General features: G+C 39.6%; 1 protein-coding gene across 1 annotated transcript in view; it reads right to left on the bottom strand.

Moving 5' to 3' along the window:
- LOC134382234 (aldehyde oxidase 4) overlaps window positions 1–21,495 on the bottom strand; it is a 63,169-nt gene that overhangs the window by 25,140 nt on the left and 16,534 nt on the right. The window contains exons 7-20 of the mRNA XM_063102640.1: window positions 20,716–20,799; window positions 20,050–20,130; window positions 18,737–18,881; window positions 18,394–18,486; window positions 16,087–16,238; window positions 14,734–14,827; window positions 13,483–13,592; window positions 11,152–11,336; window positions 10,185–10,347; window positions 7,833–7,925; window positions 6,959–7,128; window positions 6,518–6,632; window positions 5,835–5,957; window positions 3,896–3,992 (exon numbers count right to left, since the gene is read on the bottom strand). Of these exons, the coding sequence (XP_062958710.1) occupies window positions 3,896–3,992; window positions 5,835–5,957; window positions 6,518–6,632; window positions 6,959–7,128; window positions 7,833–7,925; window positions 10,185–10,347; window positions 11,152–11,336; window positions 13,483–13,592; window positions 14,734–14,827; window positions 16,087–16,238; window positions 18,394–18,486; window positions 18,737–18,881; window positions 20,050–20,130; window positions 20,716–20,799 (1,705 nt within the window). The remainder of the gene's footprint in view (window positions 1–3,895; window positions 3,993–5,834; window positions 5,958–6,517; window positions 6,633–6,958; window positions 7,129–7,832; window positions 7,926–10,184; window positions 10,348–11,151; window positions 11,337–13,482; window positions 13,593–14,733; window positions 14,828–16,086; window positions 16,239–18,393; window positions 18,487–18,736; window positions 18,882–20,049; window positions 20,131–20,715; window positions 20,800–21,495) is intronic.

Genomic DNA, 21,495 nt, shown 5'->3' with positions numbered 1-21,495 from the left:
GTTTAATCACAGTCCCAATGTGGGAGATCTTGGTGGCTTTGATATTTTGAAATACAGTATATATTTGGGTTCCGTCCCCATCTTCTGACATACAACTCCTAAAATCCTTGGAATTTCCAAAGTCATGAGTGTCTTTTTGTATGCTAATGAGTCGACTGATGGCTGGCAGCCACTAAGTAGCTTCAGGATAGGGGCTGGTCACCAAAAGTCCGACCCCCAACTTCCTGGGAGGGGAGAGGGGATGAAGGTTAAGATGATCACCAATGGCCAGTGATTTAATCAATCATGCCTACATAATGAAACTTCCATAAAACTCCAAAGGAACTGGATTTGAGGAGATTTGGATAGCTGAACATGTGCAGGTTCCTGGAGGGTGGCATGCCTGGGGGTGGCATGAAAGCTCTGTGCCCCTTCCCCCATACCTCTACATCTGTATCCTTTGTAACATCCTTTGTAATAAATGGTTAAACATAAGTGTTTCCCTGAGTTCTGTGAGCCACTCAGCAAATCAGTAGAACCTGGAGAGAGGGTTGTGGGGACCCTGATTTGTAGCTGGTTGGTCAGAAGTTCCAAAGGCCTGGACTTACGACTGGTATCTGAAGTGGGGATAGTCTTGGGGACTGAGCTCTCAACTGTGGGACCTGACATATCTCCAGTGTCAGAACTGAATTAGAGGACACCCAGCTGGTGTCTGCTGCAAATTGATTGCTTGCTTGCTAGTGGGAAGAAATCCACACACATGTGATCACAGAAGTCTTCTGTGTTGACCGTTGCTGAGTAAGAGTAGAGGGAAAACACTTTGTATATTTGGAGAGGCATTTTGTTTATAGTGACTTGTTTTAGCTTATGGAGAGATGATCTTTATATTATTTGGTTAAACCACTTTTTCTAATCCTCTCTGTGCCCAACCCACTGAATGTCCCTGGGTAATTCACTTCACTTTGTTTGGCCTCAGTTTCCTCATCTGTCTAGTGAGGTGGTTATCCCTGTGATGTGCTCAACTTGACAGCACAGACTAAACTGGCTACATATCCAGCCTTAGCCATCTCCTTGCTCAATGAGTTTGGCCAAGTTATTAAATCTGTTTCCTTAGCTGTAACATAGGGGGAAATAATAATATGTACGTCAATTAGATGATATTGAGGATTAATAAGTCACAGAGAGGGTAAGTAACTTGCTAAAGGACATAAAGATTTAAAATGGCAGAGCTGAGGTTGTTCCCTACCATGAAACTAGCCTGCTTTTACTGGCATATGAGAGATTTTTGGCTTGTTCAGTACATCCTTATCATCTTGTAGGCTATACCAAAAGAGACATTTGGCCCTAGTTTAAATATTGGAAGACAATATTTTTACTTTATAACTATCTGAAAGAGCCTTGTGTGGTTAAATTAAGTGAATTGTTTTGCCAGGAGTCAAAGGATTATTTAAAATTATTTCTTGGGGCAAAAGAATGTGCAGAAAGGAAGTATATACCAAGTTTAATCTAAGCCCAAATTTATTTTTTAGTTTATTTTATAACAGGAGAAAAGGTTTATTATATATGCATATGGGGGAGCAAGGGAGAGGAGTGCTCTCAGAAATGAACTGAGCCCCCCAAAACTATTAGAATAGAAGGAAACATAAAAAAAAAAAGAAGAAAAAAAAAAAAAAAAGAAAGAAATGAACTGAAAACCCCTAGAGGTGGTCAGACCTGGAAGTTTATATACCATTTTAAAAAATGGCAATAAATTTGTGGAGAAGTGACAAGACAAACAAAAGCAGTTTTGAGCTTCTAGCAGTGGTAAATTATGGAAATATAAATATATGAGGGAAACTAATAGAAGTCAAGGCCTATTTTAGTAAGGTTTGTTATGCGGATTCATCTCAGTGCAGCCTTTGGGCTGATAAGAGTCTAGAATTGTCTCTTGTATGAGAGAGGGGAGGGGGAATAACTTCATAAAGGGAAATTTATGCCCTGCTTTTAGGTAGAGAGGGGAAAGGTAGAGAATTTTTTTCTGTCTGCTGTTTTTCAATTGCCTTCAGCTCAAAATAATCCTTATGCTAAAGAGGCATATTTTAAATCCAAATTTATTCATTTAACAATTACATAGTATTTACAATACGCTAGGTATTCTTTCTGAAGTTTAGCACTTTACAGACAATTATTTCATTTAATCCTTATACCAATCCTATGAGGCATGTATTATTATCTCCATCTTGTCAACTGGGGAAGCTGAGGCATGGAAAGTTTGAGTAAGCTCCCAAGGTCACACAGATAGTAAGTGGTACAGCTGAGATTCAAACCTAGGCAAGCTGACTCCAAGATCCATGCTCTTAATCACTCTACTCCACTTCTTCTCTATGTTAGCATGCTCTGTGACAGTAATTCCTGCCAAAATTTCCTTCATTTTCAAATTTCCTATTTGTGCCAAAATTCTGAACTCCCACAATTGCCAAAATCCTAGAAGGCAAAGATCGCAAATGGCAAAATTCCAAATGGCACCTTGTCAATCTTGTCAATCCGCTGCCCTTTAGGTGAGAATAACAATTAAAAGAAAATATACCATGTTGCTTAAGAGCAAGGGCCTTGGGGTCAGCAAGTCCTAGGTTTCATTCTTGCTTCTGCTGCTAACTGGATATGAGACCTAAACCAATTATCTAAATTTTATAAGCCTCAGTCTCCTCATCTTTAAAATGAAGCTAATGATATGTTCCTTCTCAGAGTTGTTCTGCTTGCATGTGAAATTGTTACCAGTAAATACTTAGTAGCTTAAAATAGGTTTAATAATAATACTCATTTTTTAGGGTTGTTATTAGTATCAAATAATATAATATAGGTAAAATGCTTAGCATGGTGTCTGGCACAGTAAGTACTTGATAAATGTTAGCTGATATTATTATTATTGAATAACCTTTGGCCCAAATTTATAGTCCTTTAAAAATCTCTTTTAATTTATTTTATAGAATCCATTATGGTGTAATGAATGTTTTTTTTTTTTTTTTTTTTTTTGTGACTGGTAAGGGGATCGCAACCCTTGGCTTGGTGTTGCCCACACCGTGCTCAGCCAGTGAGTTCACCGGCCATCCCTATATAGGATCCGAACCCGCGGCAGGAGCGCCGCTGCGCTCCCAGTGCCACACTCTCCCGAGTGAGCCACTGGGTCGGCCTGGAGTAATGATTGTTTAGTATAAGTAGTAGATACAATCAAACCTCTGAGCATCTCTCATGAGTTTACTGGTTGTGTCTGACTACTTTTCTGAGGTAGTAAATTGTTTTTTATAATTGGGAGGCAGTCTACATCTTCTGCTTAAACAGAAAGATGTTGAGAAACAGGTATTCTAAAGGTCTCTCCCAGGTATTAATAAATAAAGTGCTTATAGAAATTTTATTTATAATGGCCCCAACCTGAAAATAACTTAAATGTCCATCACCGATAGAATGGATAAATAAATTGTGTAATATCTGTGCAATGAGATACTACCAAACAATGACAAAGAACTACTAATCTATGCAACAACATGAATGAATCTTTCATACATAACATTAAACAAATTAAGTAGGTACAAAACGGGTTCTACTGTAAGATTCCATTTATATGAAGTTCAAAACAGGTAAAAACTAATCTACAGTGATAAAAGTTAGAAAAATACCTTGGGGAGTTACTAAGAGGAGACATATGGAAGATTTCTGAGGTGCTGGAAATGTTCTATATCTTGATGTGGGTAGTTTTACATAAGTTTATACATACGTAAAAATTCATCAAACTGTAAACTTATTGTGCATTTTAAATTATTTAAAAATCACACTAGGATAGGAAGAACAACCATAGAATTTCAGTATTTCTCAAACCAGATGATTGAAATTAGAGCCTTCAACTTCAGAAGTTTCCCTTTTCTAGCCCAAGACTGCTTACCTTCAATGATTTGATCAACGTATTTAAAGGCTTGCTCTATATTTCCTTGCTCGATTTTTTTCTCAACAGTAAGAAAAGAATTGTGTTCTAGAGCTTGCTGCAGTGGAAAGACAAACCAAAACAACAACAACAATTTTTTTTTTTTTTTGCATTCTGATAAGCCATTTGTTCCCCATCAAAATTCTAGCTCTTACTTTTTCAGATGTTCACATACCAAGACAATCAGAACCAGGGCAGGGTGAAGTCAGCAGAAATCGAATTTAAATGGATTATAGGCATTGGTGACACATCCATTTTGTTCAGTGATCTGGGTAAGAGCTGAGGGGGATACAGGGTATGTAAACATGGTCCCACCTCTAGATTGCTGAGTGATGATCTGAGGCAGTTTGGCACGAAGGTGTAAACGCTGGGTGAGAGGGTTACACAGTAGATTAAAGAGGGGTCGCGGGGAGGAGGCTGGTGGAGCTTGGAGTGCTCAGGATGGTCTTGGATAGGTGACCTGAGTTGAATCCTGAATCATGTAAAGCCAGGGGCACATAATAAAACAATGGTTTGAATTTGAAACCAAGCTGAGGGGCCAAAATGAGGACAAGGCCAGGCTGGCTGGGGTGCAGGTTTTCTATCAGTAGACAGTGGAAGATGAGTTTGGAAAGGTGGACTGAGGCTGGACTATGACATACTAAGGAGTTTGGACCTTATCTAAGGGGACACTGTTGAATAGGAAAAGTGACCGATGAACTTTGTGGTTTAGAAAAGCTAATGTGGTGGGTAGGTATGCTGAAATGGAAGACAAAAGCCTCTTTAAGTGGTTATGGTAGTAAATCAGACAATAGGTAGTGAGGACTGTTCTGGAGGATGGAGTGAAAGTGAGAATGGAAAGAAAGGGGCAGACTTAAGGGGCACTTAAAGCATAACTGGGAAAGATTTGAACTTGGCAACTGTTGGGAAGAATGGTGAGAATGAAAGAGGCTGCTCGAGGCTGCCCATCCCTCCATCCCCCGTCATCTAACACACATTCATTAAACACTCACTGTGGGTTTAGCTCTTCACTAGGCACTGGAGATAGAAAGCACAATAATATAACACGTCCTTGCCCTCATTAATAACGACAACTAAAACAAAAGTGACAGCTAACTTTTATTGAATGCATTCCCTGTCCCAGGTGCTATCCTAACCATTTTACTTGGATTCTCTCATTTAAACCTCGCAATGAACATTTGGTGTAGGTACGTTTATAGTTCCCATTTTATCAATAATGAAATTGAGATATGAGGAGTCTAAGAAACTTGCCAAAGCTTTCATTGCTGTTAAGAGGCTATTAAATAGCAGAGCCAGATTATGAATTCATGTAGTCTGTCTCCAGAGCTTGTGCTTAAGCAGTAAGTGGGCAGGGAGACAGAGGACCCAATAGTTATATTACAGTAAATGTTACAACTTTTATGGTTCTATAGTGCTCTAGATTTTCCTACTGACTAGTTTTATATGTGAGGTCATAAGGACATTTCTCTGGTGTTAATTACCTGCTTCTTTCTTTCTTTTTTAAAAAAAAATATTTTTGGTGGCTGGCCAGTACAGAGATCTGAACTCTTGACAGTGGTGCTCAGTGTTACCACACTGTGCTCTAACCAAGTGAGCTAACCAGCCAGTTAGCTCACTTGGCTATGCCTTGGCAAGATGCCATGGCAGAAGTGGGCACAGGATGCTTCATTTCCACAGGTCCTTGCAGAAGCACTGGTGGGAAGGAGGGGTCCAGGCAGGAAAGGTCTCAGTATTCTGTCTTGAGGTGCAGATTGCTGGAGCCTTCACTCTAAAACTACAGCTAACACTGAACAAAGTATAGATGGAGCCCAACTTATACTGCTTTATGACTCTATGAGTTGAATTCTGCCTAAAGTACACCACCCTAGTCATTCTAGAAGACACAAAGTGGTCTGGCTACCTTTATTGTGATAATCATCGGTTTTATGTCTTCATAAGTGATCTTCACTTTTTTAGCTGCCTCTTTTGCATGAGCGTAGGTATCAGCAGCCACCGTGCAGATGATCTGACCCACGCAAATTACCTGTAGAAAAAACACGTGTTAATTAGCTAAAACGCAGAATCATTAAAAAGGTATTACTGTCCCCACATTCCTGCATTTATTCACTGGGTTTTTGTAACCAAAAGAAAGACTATTTTTGACCTATGAGAATAAATTTATAACAGTGGCTTGAGTGGGACTGAGAGGGCACAAAAATTGTATGTAGAACTTCGTTATCTGGCTTTAATTATATGCTTTCTGGTTGTGTTTAGCCACATTCCTCACTATTTCCATAGCACACAAAATGATCCCATCATCCTGAAATTCTGCTGGTTCTTCCAATGTCCTATGCTCTATTCATATAGTGCTTCTATGACTTTTATAACTTTTTAGAAGCTTTTGTTGAGAGGACTTACGGCTTTTATCAGAATCTCAAAGGAGTCCACAATTCAAGAGAGAAGTTGAGAATAACTGAGGTGGAGTCATTGGTTTCCAGCAAGTCTTTGTGATGTGAACATGAATCCATGCATGTCATAGTCACAAACAACAGTCATGTTGTCATTTCCAGCAAAGTATTTGAATGATAAATTCAAATCACATACCTCATTCTGTGCATATATAATCTCTCCATGATGGTTATTATCTCCTGGAACATCCTTTGCTGTTATCACATCCACCACACCTGGAAGTGCCAGGGCTTCTGAAATATCAATTGATCTAGGAGAGAAAATTTGAAAGCAATTATTGTAATTGCAAGGGCAAGCTCATGGTACAATATGAATGATTCCTCAAACACAGAGAAAAACTACAATGGACCTCATAAGTAAATCATGGAGCAATATTCTATGTTGAATAATACCAGCATTTAGCAGGTGTTCTAACTCTCGACTATAAATTCTTTCGTAACTATACTCAATCTGATTCTCATCCAGAAGAGGAAATGAATATCTTCATTGACTTAAATATATAATACACTCTCAATTTGAAAATGAAACTGTGAACACCATTTCAGTAACGTATAGGAACATCTTTTATTTCCTTACATGATCTTTGCATGAGCTCTGGTGCTGGTGACTACAGCCAGGAAGAGTTCTTGATCAAGGGGGAGCATGTCATCAATAAATACAGCTTCCCCTGTGGCGTGTTTAATGGCTGATTGGTGCATGACTGGGTGTCCAACTGGATCTTGTGGGGACTGGTAGGGATCCACACACTGTTCATGAACAAAGCAGATTATTTTACTACTAGAAATTCTTATGCTCTGAAAACTGGATCTTGTAATTCTGGCTTACTCACAAGTGAAAAAAACTGCATACAGGGAATTGTATTCATATCTGGGAGTCAAGGTTAGTACATATCCATTGAGTACAATGGTAAGGGATATATCCTGGTTACAACATAACTCCTCTCCCCTCCTAAAAAGGAAGACATCATTCCCGTCCTCAAAAATTCTACAACCTTGTTGAGGAATCAGAACACATACAGACACACATTAAAATAATATAATATAGTCAACTTCACATAGCAATAAAGAATGGTTTACACAACTACTATGGGGCAAGGAAAATACACAGGTCCTGGGAGATTCAGGGTGGCTTTCTAGAGGCAGTAAGCATTGAGTCAAGTTTTAAGGCAGGGTAGACACTGGTCAAGAAAAGAGGAAAAGTTTAGGCAACAAAACTGAAAATAGTGGGAGAAGGGTGATTCAGAATCTAATTCCTGTGTAGCTGTGAGTAAACGCATAAAAGCTAAGCAAGCAAGTCATGTGAGCGTAGCAATAGTTAACATCAGCCCAATTCAGTAGACGTTATCTATACAAGTAATAAAAAATATAGTTTTGAAAAGTGGAGGTGTATGCATAAGGCATACATCTGAATGCATAAATGGATTAAAACCCAAGAAACTCTACCCACCAACCTGGAACATCTGAATTCCTTGGGGTGTTTCTATGGGAAAATCTTCTAGCGCACTCATGAACTTTTCTGGGATATCAGGAAACTTCTTGGGATTCTGAAAAGAAAATTATTTCACATTTGATTTTACAATCTGAGTAATTAGTTTGGAAAAAAGCGTGTAGAAATAAGGTTATCCAATCTATTCTCCCAGATCTTACATTCCAGTTTGCTGGGAGGAAGCCCTGAGCTTTGAGTTCTCTAGGCTAGTAACAGATATTTGAAGAATTACTGCATCTGTCTGTGCACACAGAAAAATGAATGTTATTATTTCCAAGAAGTAAAGATTTTCCTTTATGACAAGGTCTCCTTTTGAATGAGTGGAAATATGTACACTTCTAAGTGGAGGCTATACTTTCAAATCTGGGCCAATCTTGTGGGCATGTATCTCAAAGAAGCAATTGATGGAGCAAGTGAATATTAAATTACAAGGATGTTCAATTGCAGATGTGATAGTGAAGAAACTGGAATTAAACTAAATGTCCAACAATAAGGAAATGGCTAAACAAATTATGGTACATCCAGATATAATATTCTGCAGTCACGAAAAATGATTTTATAAAAACGAAAAATATTTATGAAATATAGTCAAGTGGAAAAAAGTTACTAAAGTTTATGTACAGTACAATCCCATTTTTTTGTAAGGGAGAGAAAAAAAAGAACAGGAAAACATAAAAGTATGTATTGCAAAATGTTAATAGTGGTTATGGTAGGTGCTATGGCTTGAATGTGTCTCCCAAAGTTCATATGCTGGAAACTTAATCCCCAATGCAGCAGTGTTGAGAGGTGGGACCTTTAAGAGGTGAGTAGCATTAGTGTCTGTGTCATAGGAATGGGTTTGTTATTTTGAGAGTGGGTTTGTTATGAAAGCAAGTTTGGCCCTCTCTTCCTTTTCTCTCACCCTCTCTTGCCTTTCTGCCTTCTGCCATGGGATGACACAGTATGAAAACCCCTGTCAGATGCTGCCACCATGCTCTTGGACTTTCCAAACTCCAGAACCATGAGTCAAATAAATTGTTCATTATACATTAACCAGTCTGCGGTATTCTGTTATAGTAGCATGAAATAGACTAAGACAGTAGGATTATTGGATTACAGTTGAGTTTTTAAATTTTTGCTTCTTTGTTTTGAGTTCTTCTATAATGATGGAAAATATAATATGAGGGTACTTCAAAAAGTTTCTGGAAAAATAGAATTAAAAGATAATATGAATCTTTCCATGAGCTTTATGAGGTACCCTCATATCATAGAATGTAATATGTAAGAGAATATGTGATAATGTATAATAAATATAAAATAAAAACATATATTTAATAGATTATATATAATAATAGGCATATACAGATTATATATTTATATGCTGAAATCTTATAGAATACGTTATAAAGTATATAATGATCTGTAATAAAATATAATTATAGTGATAATCATAATAAATAATGTTAATAAAAATAATAAAAAAAGGACTGGCTGAACTAACAGAGCAAATCCGTCAGTCATAACAGAAATGTGTGTGTAGTCATATTTTGCCATTTTGGGATCAGCTCATGACTTATCAAGGGTACACTCACAGTCATGGACCATATTTTGAGAAACACTGTTGTGGAGATTATTTTAAAGTAGGCTAGGTAAGAGAAAAATAGTTAACAGAAAACAAGAAACAATCTAAAAGTCCAAAAATAAGAAAAATAAGAAATGGATCAAGTAATGGCACAATTATCCATGAACATGCCATGCAACCATTATGTCACGATGTCACTGAAAAATATTTAATGGCATTAGGAGATGTTTATGTTAGTTCAGTGAAGTAAGCAAGCTATACCAAGCAGTTGCACCTATACATACACACCCATAAAGAAGAGTTTAGAAGGATGTATATCACAATATTAATAGTGGTTATTTATGGGTGATGGAATTACAAATGACTTTTCCATTTTGGCTTCTTCACATTTTCTAAATATCAAAGTATTATTTTAATAAGGAAATTTTCTTTAAAAAAGGAAAAGCTATTACGATTACTTACCGAAGGCTTTTCAGCACTGTAGGTTAACTTGATATTGCACATCAGCATTTGTCACACAGATTACAGGGCAAATGGAATAACAAGATTGTTTCCTCCTCAGCCCAGAAGTGAAGGAAGGGAGAGAGGAGAGAACAAAGCAGGCCCAGGAGGAAGCATCAGAGGCTGGAAGCATCACACCGTGGACGCCATCCCAAGTGCCCTCAATGCATTATCAGAGCCAGGCAGAGGAAGTCCTTCACGTGTGATGCATGCTCAGAATGTCAAGGTACCCAGAGACCCACAGAGGTCAATTACCATTTCATTCAGCCCTCGCTGTACTTTGAGGTAGAATTTGAAGAGTAAGCTGGTGATGAGGGTTCGCCTGTATTCCACCATGCCACCCCGAGCTGCTGGTGGGATGCAGATCTCATCCAGGACCAATCGGCAGGCGTCGCTCAGCATCTGGTCATCCCATTGCCTAGTAGAAAAGGACGTAAAGATTTCACTGAAGAGGCAAAGTCAGACACTAAAGGGGTAGGGCAAGGAAAGATGGAGAGCAAACTGTATCCACCCTCAAAGTCCAAACAAAATACCCTCAAAACATCTCATTAGCTTTCTTTAGGATATGCTGCAGTGGTTCCCAAATTTTCCTCACCTTTGTTATTATTTTCAACTTCATGGGTTGAGAACGTTGATTTACCTCAAATAGCTTGGGTAAAAAAAAAAAAAAAAAAAAAACCCACCAAAAAACCAAAAACTAAAACCCAAGCTTTCTGAGATCCTGGGCTTTGTCTGTCTGCCTGATGGGTGGATAAAAATTATTGTAAAAGCACTAGTTGGAAGAATTTTAAAAACTTACTTTCCAAATGCTAGAAGTAATGACAGTAACGGGAAGAATCCTATTTAAACTTTTTGAATATTCTACCTTCTTTGAGTGGTTTAAGGACATTTTCACATAAATGTTTTTATATGCCTTAGGACACACTACAGGAGACATTTACTTATTTTACAGATTAAATAAAAGTGAAAATTTAAAGATGATAACTACTGAGACCACGTAATTTATGCATTAATCTTATTATAGAAACCTGCAATGAAAGAGTCATTGTACCTTGAACAAGTTGGCTTTTGGGTGGCTTGTACCTTTATACTTTTCTGCAGTGCTTAAATTTTCTAGATTATTTCATGCATATTTTAGAAAAAATTCCACAAGTTCTATTTTCATTAAAATACTAAAAATAGAAAGGCCTGAGTTTCATGTCCCAGATATGCTACAACATACCTTCCAATGAGCTGCTTGCAGGTTTGGCTTGCAGAGAAAATGGTGGGGCCAACGCTTCCATAGAACATTTGAAGGTCCTTGACTATGTTTGTGCCGTCTTCAAACTTCACACTCATCCCGGCATTGACAATGGCAAAGGCATTCTCCTGACGTTGGGCCAGCCGGAATCCTGACACAAAGTGCCACTAGAGATAGAAAAACACTCAGAATGTTTAGTGCTTATCTCCGTAGTCTGCTGTACAGCAACAACTCTGATGATGATTTGTAATGAAGAGGGTCCAGGGAACGATATATTACAAAGGCGCTGTTATTGACGATAGTGTTGACTGAATGTGAGCACTGTCCTATGGGCTTCATACGTGTTGATATTTAATCCTCACAAGAACTCTACTCATTTCCACTTTACTGATGAGTAAACTGAGAGGTTACATAACTTGCACAAGGTCACACAGTAAGTGGCAGAGCTCGGGGTCCAACCCAAGCTGTCTGGCTCCAGAGTCTATGGTTATCCACTAAGCTCTATGCCTTTCAACTCTGAATTGCCACATGTGGACTTGGGCAAGTGACTTAAACTGTTTGGGTCTTAATTTTCTTTAAAATGAGAAGGATGGGTTTGATCCAACAGTGACTTCTGGGCTGCTGAGTGGGATGAAGGGACGATCAGGAGAGAGGGTGCCTCTCAGCTTGAACTACCACAGCTTCACTTGTACCGATTTTAGTTTGGCGGTCTCTGTAAATTTCATTTGAATAAGGAGTTCTACTATCAAAAAGAAAAAGCTTGAAAACCACCGGAGCAAATGGTCCCCACAGTTCTTTCTAGGTCTAAACCTGTCATTCCAGGTTAAATCTCATTACTAGTGTGGAACACTAGAGCCATGCAGGGGGAAAGCCTCTCTGGGCAGCCAGCATCTTGGTGGGGTGGGGATTAAATCCTCCCACCACGGACCCTGTGAAGGATAACACATTTTTGATAGAGAAAGCACTGGTGATGAAGAAGTGTTTGAGACACTGATAATGCCTACTCTGCTGTACTGACCAGGGGGCACCTCCGTCTCCACCCTCATCACCACCTCCCGCCTGAATTACCACATTAGCCTCCTAACTGGGCATTCTACCCTCAGTCTCTCCTCCACCGTATTTACCCTCTATCTTTCTGCTGGGTTGATATTCTTAAAATACTACTTTTCTTTAAATTTCACCTTGCTTTGAAACCTTCAAAGGTGGCTGTCTGCTAGAATATGTACAAACTCCTTGATGGAGCGATCCACGTACAGCACTTGGTGATGGGGCCCCAGCCGCCCTCCCACCTTCCCCTCCTTCCCACAGGGCTGCTCCGGCCCCCTCGCCCTACCCCGGGCCTCCCAACCTGCCACTCCCTCATCCGCACCCCCACATAGTTCTGCCTGGAATGACCATCCCCTTCTCTCGACTGATTCAGAGTCTACCACCTTCTATGTTTGACCCCAACTACCCTCCCTCCCCTTTGAACAACTCTAGGGGAGGGCTTTCCCAGTCACCAGAGCTACTCCCACTCTTCATACACTCATTTCCCATCCTAGGCGATTTGGTTTTTTCTTATTTTAAGCCCTTCCTGTTAGATTTAGAGACCTTTAAGGACAGGACCCCATCTGTGTTTTATAAACTCTTGTGGTATCTTCCAGGCTGAGTGTTGTGCCTGGGATATAGATTGGTATTTGGTTAATAAATAAATAATTTTATTTGAACAATTTGCATAATAAATGTTGGTTCACATGCAAGTATGTTTATGACAATGAACTTTCAGTTTACCAGAAACTTGCTGTAGATGCTGCTGACTATAGATTGACTCACTCTTGGCAAGATGCATATTTATCTGAAACCGAAAATTCAACTCACAGGAATGGTTCTTGTTTCTCAGGGCCAATGCACCTTTAGGCACAGAGATCAGGCTCAATATACTTTTAGGGACCCATGGAAATGTTTTACTTCAATTTCATTTAAAACCAAGAGAAAATAATAATGAATATAGAATACTGAATGCAGCCAGGATTATATTCATATTTATACCGACACAATCACATATTATTTTTTAATTTTATTCTTTATGGGGGAAGGGACCCATGAAGACAAAAGTGCCTAGGGCCCGTGAAAGTCATAACGTGGCCCTGATATAAATACAAATCAAATGGTTATCTGGGAATTTGCTCCTCCCTGTGTAGCAACACAAAATTGTCCCTAAAGCAGTTGGTTCAAAATCAAGAGGAAACCATTCCCCTGGAAGCTGTGTGCATCTTGCTGCACAGGGCAAGCGGGACTTCGGTCAGGCTGAGCAGCGGGTCAGGGAGCCCTCACCTGAGTACAGTAGGGAATATACACAGACAACACAATCTCTTCCGTCTTCAGGTTGGCCTCAGGTGATCTCTCAAGGAAAGGGCCATTTAGAGGAATCTGCCGTTCTCCTTCTGTTAGAGAAAAAGACCTTGATTAGAATGAGCTTATCAGATTGAAGAATATGCGACAAAGGACAGATATGACATATGGTGGAAAGAGAATGCACAGGCTGGGAGCCAGAAGATATGCGCTAGTTCCAGCTCCCAAGCTGGGCCACCTTAGGCAAGTCACAGAAGCTGCGGAATGACAGGATTGGACCAGAGAAGCTGAAAAGTCTTCTCTGGGTCTTAGAGACCATTATACACAGTTAGGCCTAAGAACTTTAAAGCTATATGGAAACAACCTCATATTATGTATATATCTCACAAATGGTAAAACTGAGGTCCAGAGAGGTTAAGTGACCTTCCCAAAGTATGAGCGGCAGAGGCGGTATTCCTGATATAAAATATATATACATATATTTGTATATATACACACGCATATACATACATGAGAGTACTTCAAAAAGTTTGTTGAAATATAGAATTAAAAGGTAATAGAAAATTTTCCATGAATTTTTTGAAGTGCTCTTATGTGTGTGTGTAGATGTATATATCTATAGTATATTTATATTTTTTCTTAAACAGTTTACTGTACTCTTATTTGGGCCACAATTTTTTTTAAAAATGTAATTTTAATCAAAGAGAAGATATCTTACATCAATAGCCCTATAAAAATATTCATTTGTTTTTATTTCCTTAAGTTTAAATCATTTTTCCTCCACAAAGTCAAAAGACACTCAAAATGTCTTTGAATAAAAAGAGAATAAGTAATATGCCCCATAAACTTGATTTTGTTTAAAGTGAAAAGTTGTATATGCAAAATTTCCATTTTTATAAAACACTGGAATGAAATATGCCATAAACCTTTAAAACTAGAGATACCTCTCATTAATTTTTTCTTCAACTGCTTTGATACTACAATTTGAACTGCTCATAAATGTGGCCAAATATTTAAGAAAAATTGTGCAGTTAAGTATCTGATCTACAAGATACAGGACATCTGGAGGGTAGGGTCATTTATCACAGTTTCATCCTTAGGTTTAAGGTGATGTACACATAGCCTATGAGTCTACATTAGATGTACTTGGGTCCCTAGTTCATGGTTTACAGCAGGAGCTACATAACGACAGTGATAAGCATAGAATAGAACGCCTAAAGTGTGGTCTCTTACCTTTAGATACTAGATTGATGGTAGCATTTCCTGCTGCTAAAATGGGATTTAGGTCAGAATAATTCGGCCGGCTCACCACATGTCCTCCTAAAGTCTAAATTTAAAAAGATGGCATTTAAAAAGCTACACTTATTTATTGGACAAATAAAAAATATGTATACAGGGATCTTGTGTAAGTTTTTAATTCTCTTCTTTACTTTGTAGAAAGATCTGGCAGAGTTTGGGGGCAGCTAAACAAATCAGACAACACGTTAAGCAAGATTCTCTCTCCCGACCTCATCCAAATGTACAGCTTGAGAAAACTTCCCTTTTCCACGTGCAATGAGGAGGAATAATTTCTTTGAGAACTGACCCTAATATGCATTTGTCTTTGTTTGAAAGCATTCCTTGATAGGCATGTTTGCTTGTGAAGATAGATGGCGAAAAGGGAAACGAATGGGAATTTGGGGGCTGGTGCCAGGAGGTTAGGGGGAAGGGGGGAAAGGGCCAAAAGGAGAAAACAGCATCCAACAACATGGGGGAGGGTGGAGAGACTGGAGCCTGAGTCATCTCTAAAGAACCAGGAAATGGAGCATTTACGTCCAAAATGCCTGCTGTGCTGCTGTGGCAGTAGAATGCTTCTCTGTCGCCTTAAGACTTCAGTAAAGGTTGCTTCACACAAGCCTTAAAAAGAGGACCTTAGGGAGGCTTAAGGGGACAAGTCAATGTTGAGAGGAGCAATGTGGTTCCCAAAAGGCATGGAAGATGCAGAAGATGAAAACACATGGTAGATTTTGAGAATCAGCAGAAGGGCCAGACACAATTAGGAGAAACGCAGTATCTCCTGGCCCCCACCGAGTCCTGCTGAACTGGCCAGAGTGTGGAATAGGGAGTGGTTTGGACCAATTCCTCTTAAATCTTAAATAACAAGGAAACCCCAATAAGCTAGAAAAATGGGGGAGTCCAATCATGGGCATATGGGATACACATGTTTAGGAATTGACCTCGATACAAAGATTTAAGAGGAGAACTAGCCATAAAAGAGCATTTTGGAAACGTAGGCCATTGTTTACTATACCTTGGATAAGACATATTTCATTGCTTGTTAGAACTGGACAGGACCGTACTGACAATCCATCTGGTTGAATCTTAATTTTTATGTGTACAGTTTTTATTTTTATTTTAAAATTTTTAATTGACAAATAACGTGTATATTTATGAAGTATGTGTGGACACACACACTCACACTCATACTGTACACACTTGTTCAACATTAACTTGGGATTCCTCTTCAGAGTAATGTTTGTTAAACTGAACAGAACTGTATGACTTTCTATAACTGTGGCTTATTTTATATAACAGTAGAGAACATACGGCCATATTCTTAATCTGGGCTCCTGCAAGTGTCCTCAGATGCTTCAGGAGGGCACGAAAAGTCTTTGTCTTCTCTTTTGGTTGCTCCGAAACAATAAAATGTAAGGCATCATTCAACTGGGCCAGGCTGTATCCCGCACCGATTGTAACCCCTAAAAATTAGGGAGTGGGATATGAGCTTAAAGGGAACTGTAACGAGATAGGGTTGCAGGAAACAGTCTTTTAAATATATCTTCTTTTTTCATATTTACTTAGAATGGCAAAAGCCAAAAATAACTAAAGATATTTCTGACAACTTGCTTTATTCCCAAATATTAAGTACCAAATCCTTTTTCTGAGACACGTACATAGTCATATATGCCATACATTTTAGCACATATCAACCATAGATATCTAAAATTCATTATTTCATTTACTCCCCACTTACTGTTTTCCTGAATAAATTGATCAAATGTGAAAACTCCAGCCATGGTCCTATAAGATTTTTTTTTTTAAAGATCATTAAACCTAAGTGGGAATTGACCTGCAAAATTTGCAGTGCCTGTTTGTCCTCCTTCCCCAGCCATCTCTTCCAATTGCTGCCTTGTCAAAAAGATAAGAATAAACACCTGCCTGTACCTTGGGCCAGTTTAATTTGCAGGTATGATTTGAGTAGTGATGTCATCTGGTTCATGCAGTCTCAATGGGGACAACACTGCTTTCAAGGGAGTGAAAAAATCTTCCTCTTTTTTATGTATGAAGCATTGACACACATTCTGTACATAAACAGATATACAGTTTGCGTGTGATATTAAAACTTCAGGGAGGGATGATTAGGGAAACAATGTCTTTTGCTCCTTAGAGGGGTGGTAATGAAGAAAAGTTTGAAAAATGCTGTGGATTGACTGTCACCCAAACTCACTGAAGCTTAAGCCACACTGTAACTGTTAAGAGGATGGGAAATCCTAATATGGGAATTGAAAGGTGGGGCCTTGAAGATGTGATTAGATTGTGAGGACCCTGCCCTAGTGAATGGATTAATCCATTGATGGTTTAATGGTGGTCATGTTTTTGTGGTTCTGATGGCTTTAAAAGGAGAGCATGTGGGAAGCTCTCTCTGCTCAAACCATCTGGCATGTGACACCCTGTGTCACTGAACAGTGTCACCACCAAAGAAAACCTTCACCAGATGTGTTCCCTGGACTTTAGACTTTCCAGCCTCCAAAACTGTAAGCAATAAATCTTGTTTCCTTACTAATTACCCAGTTTCAGGTATTCCTGTTATAAGCAACAGAAACGGACTAATACGTAGTTCTACAGTCTCCACCTCCCGGTCCCTCTATACCACACCCTAACAAATAACTCCCACACCTTCCTCCCAACCCTTTCCAGTACAGCCTGGCCTCCCCTTGCTCCATCTCCTCCTGTGAGTCTGTTGATACAGATAGACTTTCCAACAGATAAAGAAATGAATGAGTAAACTGACTTAAGATTGGCAGGCCAGAGAGGATAGCAAGGTATTATCCACTTGATTTCTGTTTACTCATTAGGGAGGACCTTATTTTATAGGATTTTTAGCTCCAATAGCCTGTTATCCATTCAAATGCCTAGTGGGTAGTGAATAACGGGATATGTTTTTCAGACATCCTTATTAAGTGTATTATGTGGAATGAGTGAGGAGACGTAGGGTCTAGTCCTAACTTGGCCATATGTCAGGTGTGTGATGTTGGGGAAGTTACTTTGATTCTGTATCTTCAGTAGGATTATGGAGATGTCAAGGCTACCTACTATGTCCACCTCCCAGGGTTGTCCTGAGGATCAAAAGATAAGAGATGTGACAGCACATGGTAAATTGTGAAAAGAGTGTAAAAATAAACGTTGTGAACAGGGTCACAGTTACATTTAAATCTTGTGGCCCAGACGTGTGTGTGTGGGGGTGTGAATGTATATGGTTATGGGATAAGCCTTGAGCAAATTTGTGAATCAGGGATTAATATGTGGCAAGAACGTTTCCTGCTGGCCAGCAAACGTCTTAACGTTTTATTTGGTCAGTCCCTCCATACCTTGATGAGCTAGTTCTGTGGTATCTTCCCACCATTATGGCTCTTATGACAATGTAGTGCTCAGTGATGTAGCTGAGTGGGTCACTTTGAAAAAGCTCATAGAGGGCACATAGTAGATGCTCAATAAATAGCTTTGAATGAATAAATGAATAAACAAGGTCAGATATTCTCTGAAGAGCTCAAATTCACCCAGCGCATGTAACTGATTACTGACGGCCCATCAACAGCCAATGGTTACATTTTATTTGAAAACGAAGGTGCTTACCATCATCTGTGGGGTTCACAAAATGTAGTTCTGGCAGCCCAAGTGGAGATAGGAAAACCGGATGGAATTCATCTGTGAATTTAATCCTGGGTCCTGAAGGGGAAAAGTGTTTAAAGTAATGAGAAAAATTAGGAAAGGAAGACAATGAATGTTAATAGATGTTGCTTACTGATAAGCCATAGTGAAAACTGTGACTTACATGAGTCATTTGCAAAAGAAAACAATAAAGCATTCTAAAGGACCAGAGTATCATTAATAAAAATGAATTGCATTGACAAAGAGTTTAAAGAGACACAGATGTTTAGGTTACCTAATCTAAAGAACATGTGTAACAACCACCCACCCACTGCAGTGTTCCCCATGATGAGTGGGGCTTTGGGGTAATTAGCTCTCTGCTCCAGAAGGTCATCCAAGGTCACTGGGGTGATCCAGGTAGTCTTCTCCCCTTGGAATGTCAGCCTCCTCTTGTTTGGGTTTTCTGCCATTCTCTACAGAGAAGCAAAGCCATTATGATTTCAAGTAAGGCTCGTGAACAACAAGCTATGAGTACATCCACTGCTCTGGGTGTCCAAGCGGCTGGCCGGTCATTTCAGCTTTCTGAGGAGACCCATCTTCTAGGGATCAGGAAAGGTGGTCTGTTTGAAACCACTCAGACTGAGATCCATGTGGGCACCACTGAACAGACATGGGTGTCCATGAAGAACTGGGTATAGAGTAAGCCCTGTCTGCGTTTGCGAAGTGAGTGTGTGGGAGGAAGCAGCACAGAGGGTGAAAGCACCAGGCTTCTTGTCCTTGCTACACCCTAACAGTGACTCAGAGGAGACTCATCTATGGGGATTAGGTTTTTTTGTAGGACAAAAATTGCTTATAGGCAAAATTATCCTTGAATAAAATGCCTCAAATGATTCACCAGGTATCGTATAAATGGATTGTTTTTACAACTCTGTATACACATACACACATATGTATATATTGATACCTATACATATAATTTTGAAATACTAGACTCACAGTTGGGGTGTCCAAGGCCTCACACTTTGAGAGGTGTGTGGGGACTGAGACCTCTGAGAAGCCAGTGTAATTGTATCGCTCATCTCATGCTCCCTCCAGGGAATAGTCATGGAATGGAGTGGTGGGCGCACCACAGCATGCATTGATTTATTTGGGGGGCTGGCCGGTGTGGGGATCTGAACCCATGACCTTGGTGTTAGCAGCACCGCTCTAACCAAGTGAGCTAACCAGCCAGCCCTTCATCACATTATTTATATTATTTTCTCTCTCTTTCTCTCCACTGAATTGAAATCACAAATGTTAGTTGTAAGAATAGTGTAATCTCATAATTCCAAGTATCATTTGATTCTTGCTTTACCTGTTTTACAAAATGCCTTTAAGATATCTCTCAGTATAGCTACCCTCTGACCGCAGGATCTTCAGGTGAGTTGGACCAAAGCATCTCTGAGGTCCTGGCAGAAACACTCTTCTAAGCTGTCTTCTTCAAATTATTTACAGGAGAGCTGAACGAGTGGGGTATTGCTCCATTATCCATGTTGAACACACTTCCAACTTTTAATATCTGAAACTCGGTAATTCCATAATGTAATACAAAAGGGCATATACCAGACCGTGTTACGAGACGACAAAAGTAAAGTATCTTACTATCAGCTCAGGAGGGAATATAGGCTCCTGGGTTGGATCCAAGGGCTGGAATTCATCTTCATTATACAGTTTGGTACACATCTCAACAAAACAAAACAAAATACAAACATAATTACAAGTAGAACTTCAGAGTTACTGAGAGAGGTACAGGAGTCTTTAAGTGTGTGAGACTTCAGAGTCAGGGCTGCTGTGCCTGGCATCCCCAGCACAAAATGGAGGTGCCAGAGTCACAGACTGTCCCTGAATGGAATTCTTCCCACCCTCACAGGACCACAGGATGGTCTCCCTAGCAAATTTACTGGACTCTGGTTTTCCTCCTCAGGCATCGGAAACTGGGTTTGAAACTTCTTGCTGAGTCTCAGGTATTATTTGCAGATTTTTTTGGCATGAGCATGCAGGTGCACCACTGCTTAGTTCCTCTTTGTGTTTGTTGGGAGTGTTGGTAAACCCATATTAAGGCACAGAGGAAAACAGCCTTCTGTGGTGATCAGCCTCATGAAAGTCATGGGCTTGCTAATTTTTGGAGCTCCTTGGGACTTCAAAATGCCCTGAATTAACTTATTTTGCACTTTACTCACTGACAAGAATAGAAAACTTGAATAAACTTGCATTTATGTGGTTATTTTTCAGTCGATCCCAACTGAAGTGGAACAACCAGATACACACCTTTTCCTGTCGATTCACAAAAGACCTCTCTTCTTGATCCATGCAGCATTTTCCTGATCCTTTAATTTGACAAACAGTTGATTCCTTAGGGAACAAGGCAGTTTAAATCAAATTCATGGGCTGATTTTTTAAACACCTACCTAAGTACCTGGCAGGGTGGGTTAAAAGCGATTCTGTCACTGAACAACTAAAGAAAATTACAGTGAGTGTGCAACCATGCTCACGGTAGAGCCTTGTGAATGGTGTCACTCCAGTCTCTGGGGAAGACAAGGGGGACTAGAGATGGATATGGTCTGCCAGTCTGCCACTAACGCTTCCTGCTGGAAGTGAGATAAATGGAGTATAGTTATAATGTGGTAACTAAAAAACCCAAACAGATCACTCTTCTTTGTTTTAATGACACGGCGTGTGTCTTTTAATAAAGTCCTGGGAAGACATACTGCCTTTGAGACTTTCTACACACACGTGTAAATAAGCTGAAAACCCAAGTTTATCTGGATGTTATTGAGTCATTCTGAATTATATATATGATTCAAGCCCCAAACCATTTAATCTTAATTTTCAGGACATTTCCTGCAGAGCCAAATGTGTAGTGGTTTTGGCCTAAATTCGTTTGTCAGTTACTGCAACTGTCAGACTGTTCTTGTTTGCCCTTTTCAATGTGCAAAGCCTGCCTAAGGGTCTGTGGCGCTTTGGAGATGCTGCGCTTCATACATGGAGTCAAGGAGACCTGGGGTCTGGTTCCTGTTTTACCATGTACTAGCCAGGTTGAGCTTGTTA

This window comes from Cynocephalus volans, chromosome 1, assembly GCF_027409185.1.
Source record: "Cynocephalus volans isolate mCynVol1 chromosome 1, mCynVol1.pri, whole genome shotgun sequence".
Lineage (NCBI taxonomy): Eukaryota > Metazoa > Chordata > Mammalia > Dermoptera > Cynocephalidae > Cynocephalus > Cynocephalus volans.
This window is presented reverse-complemented; position numbering and strand designations above follow the sequence as displayed.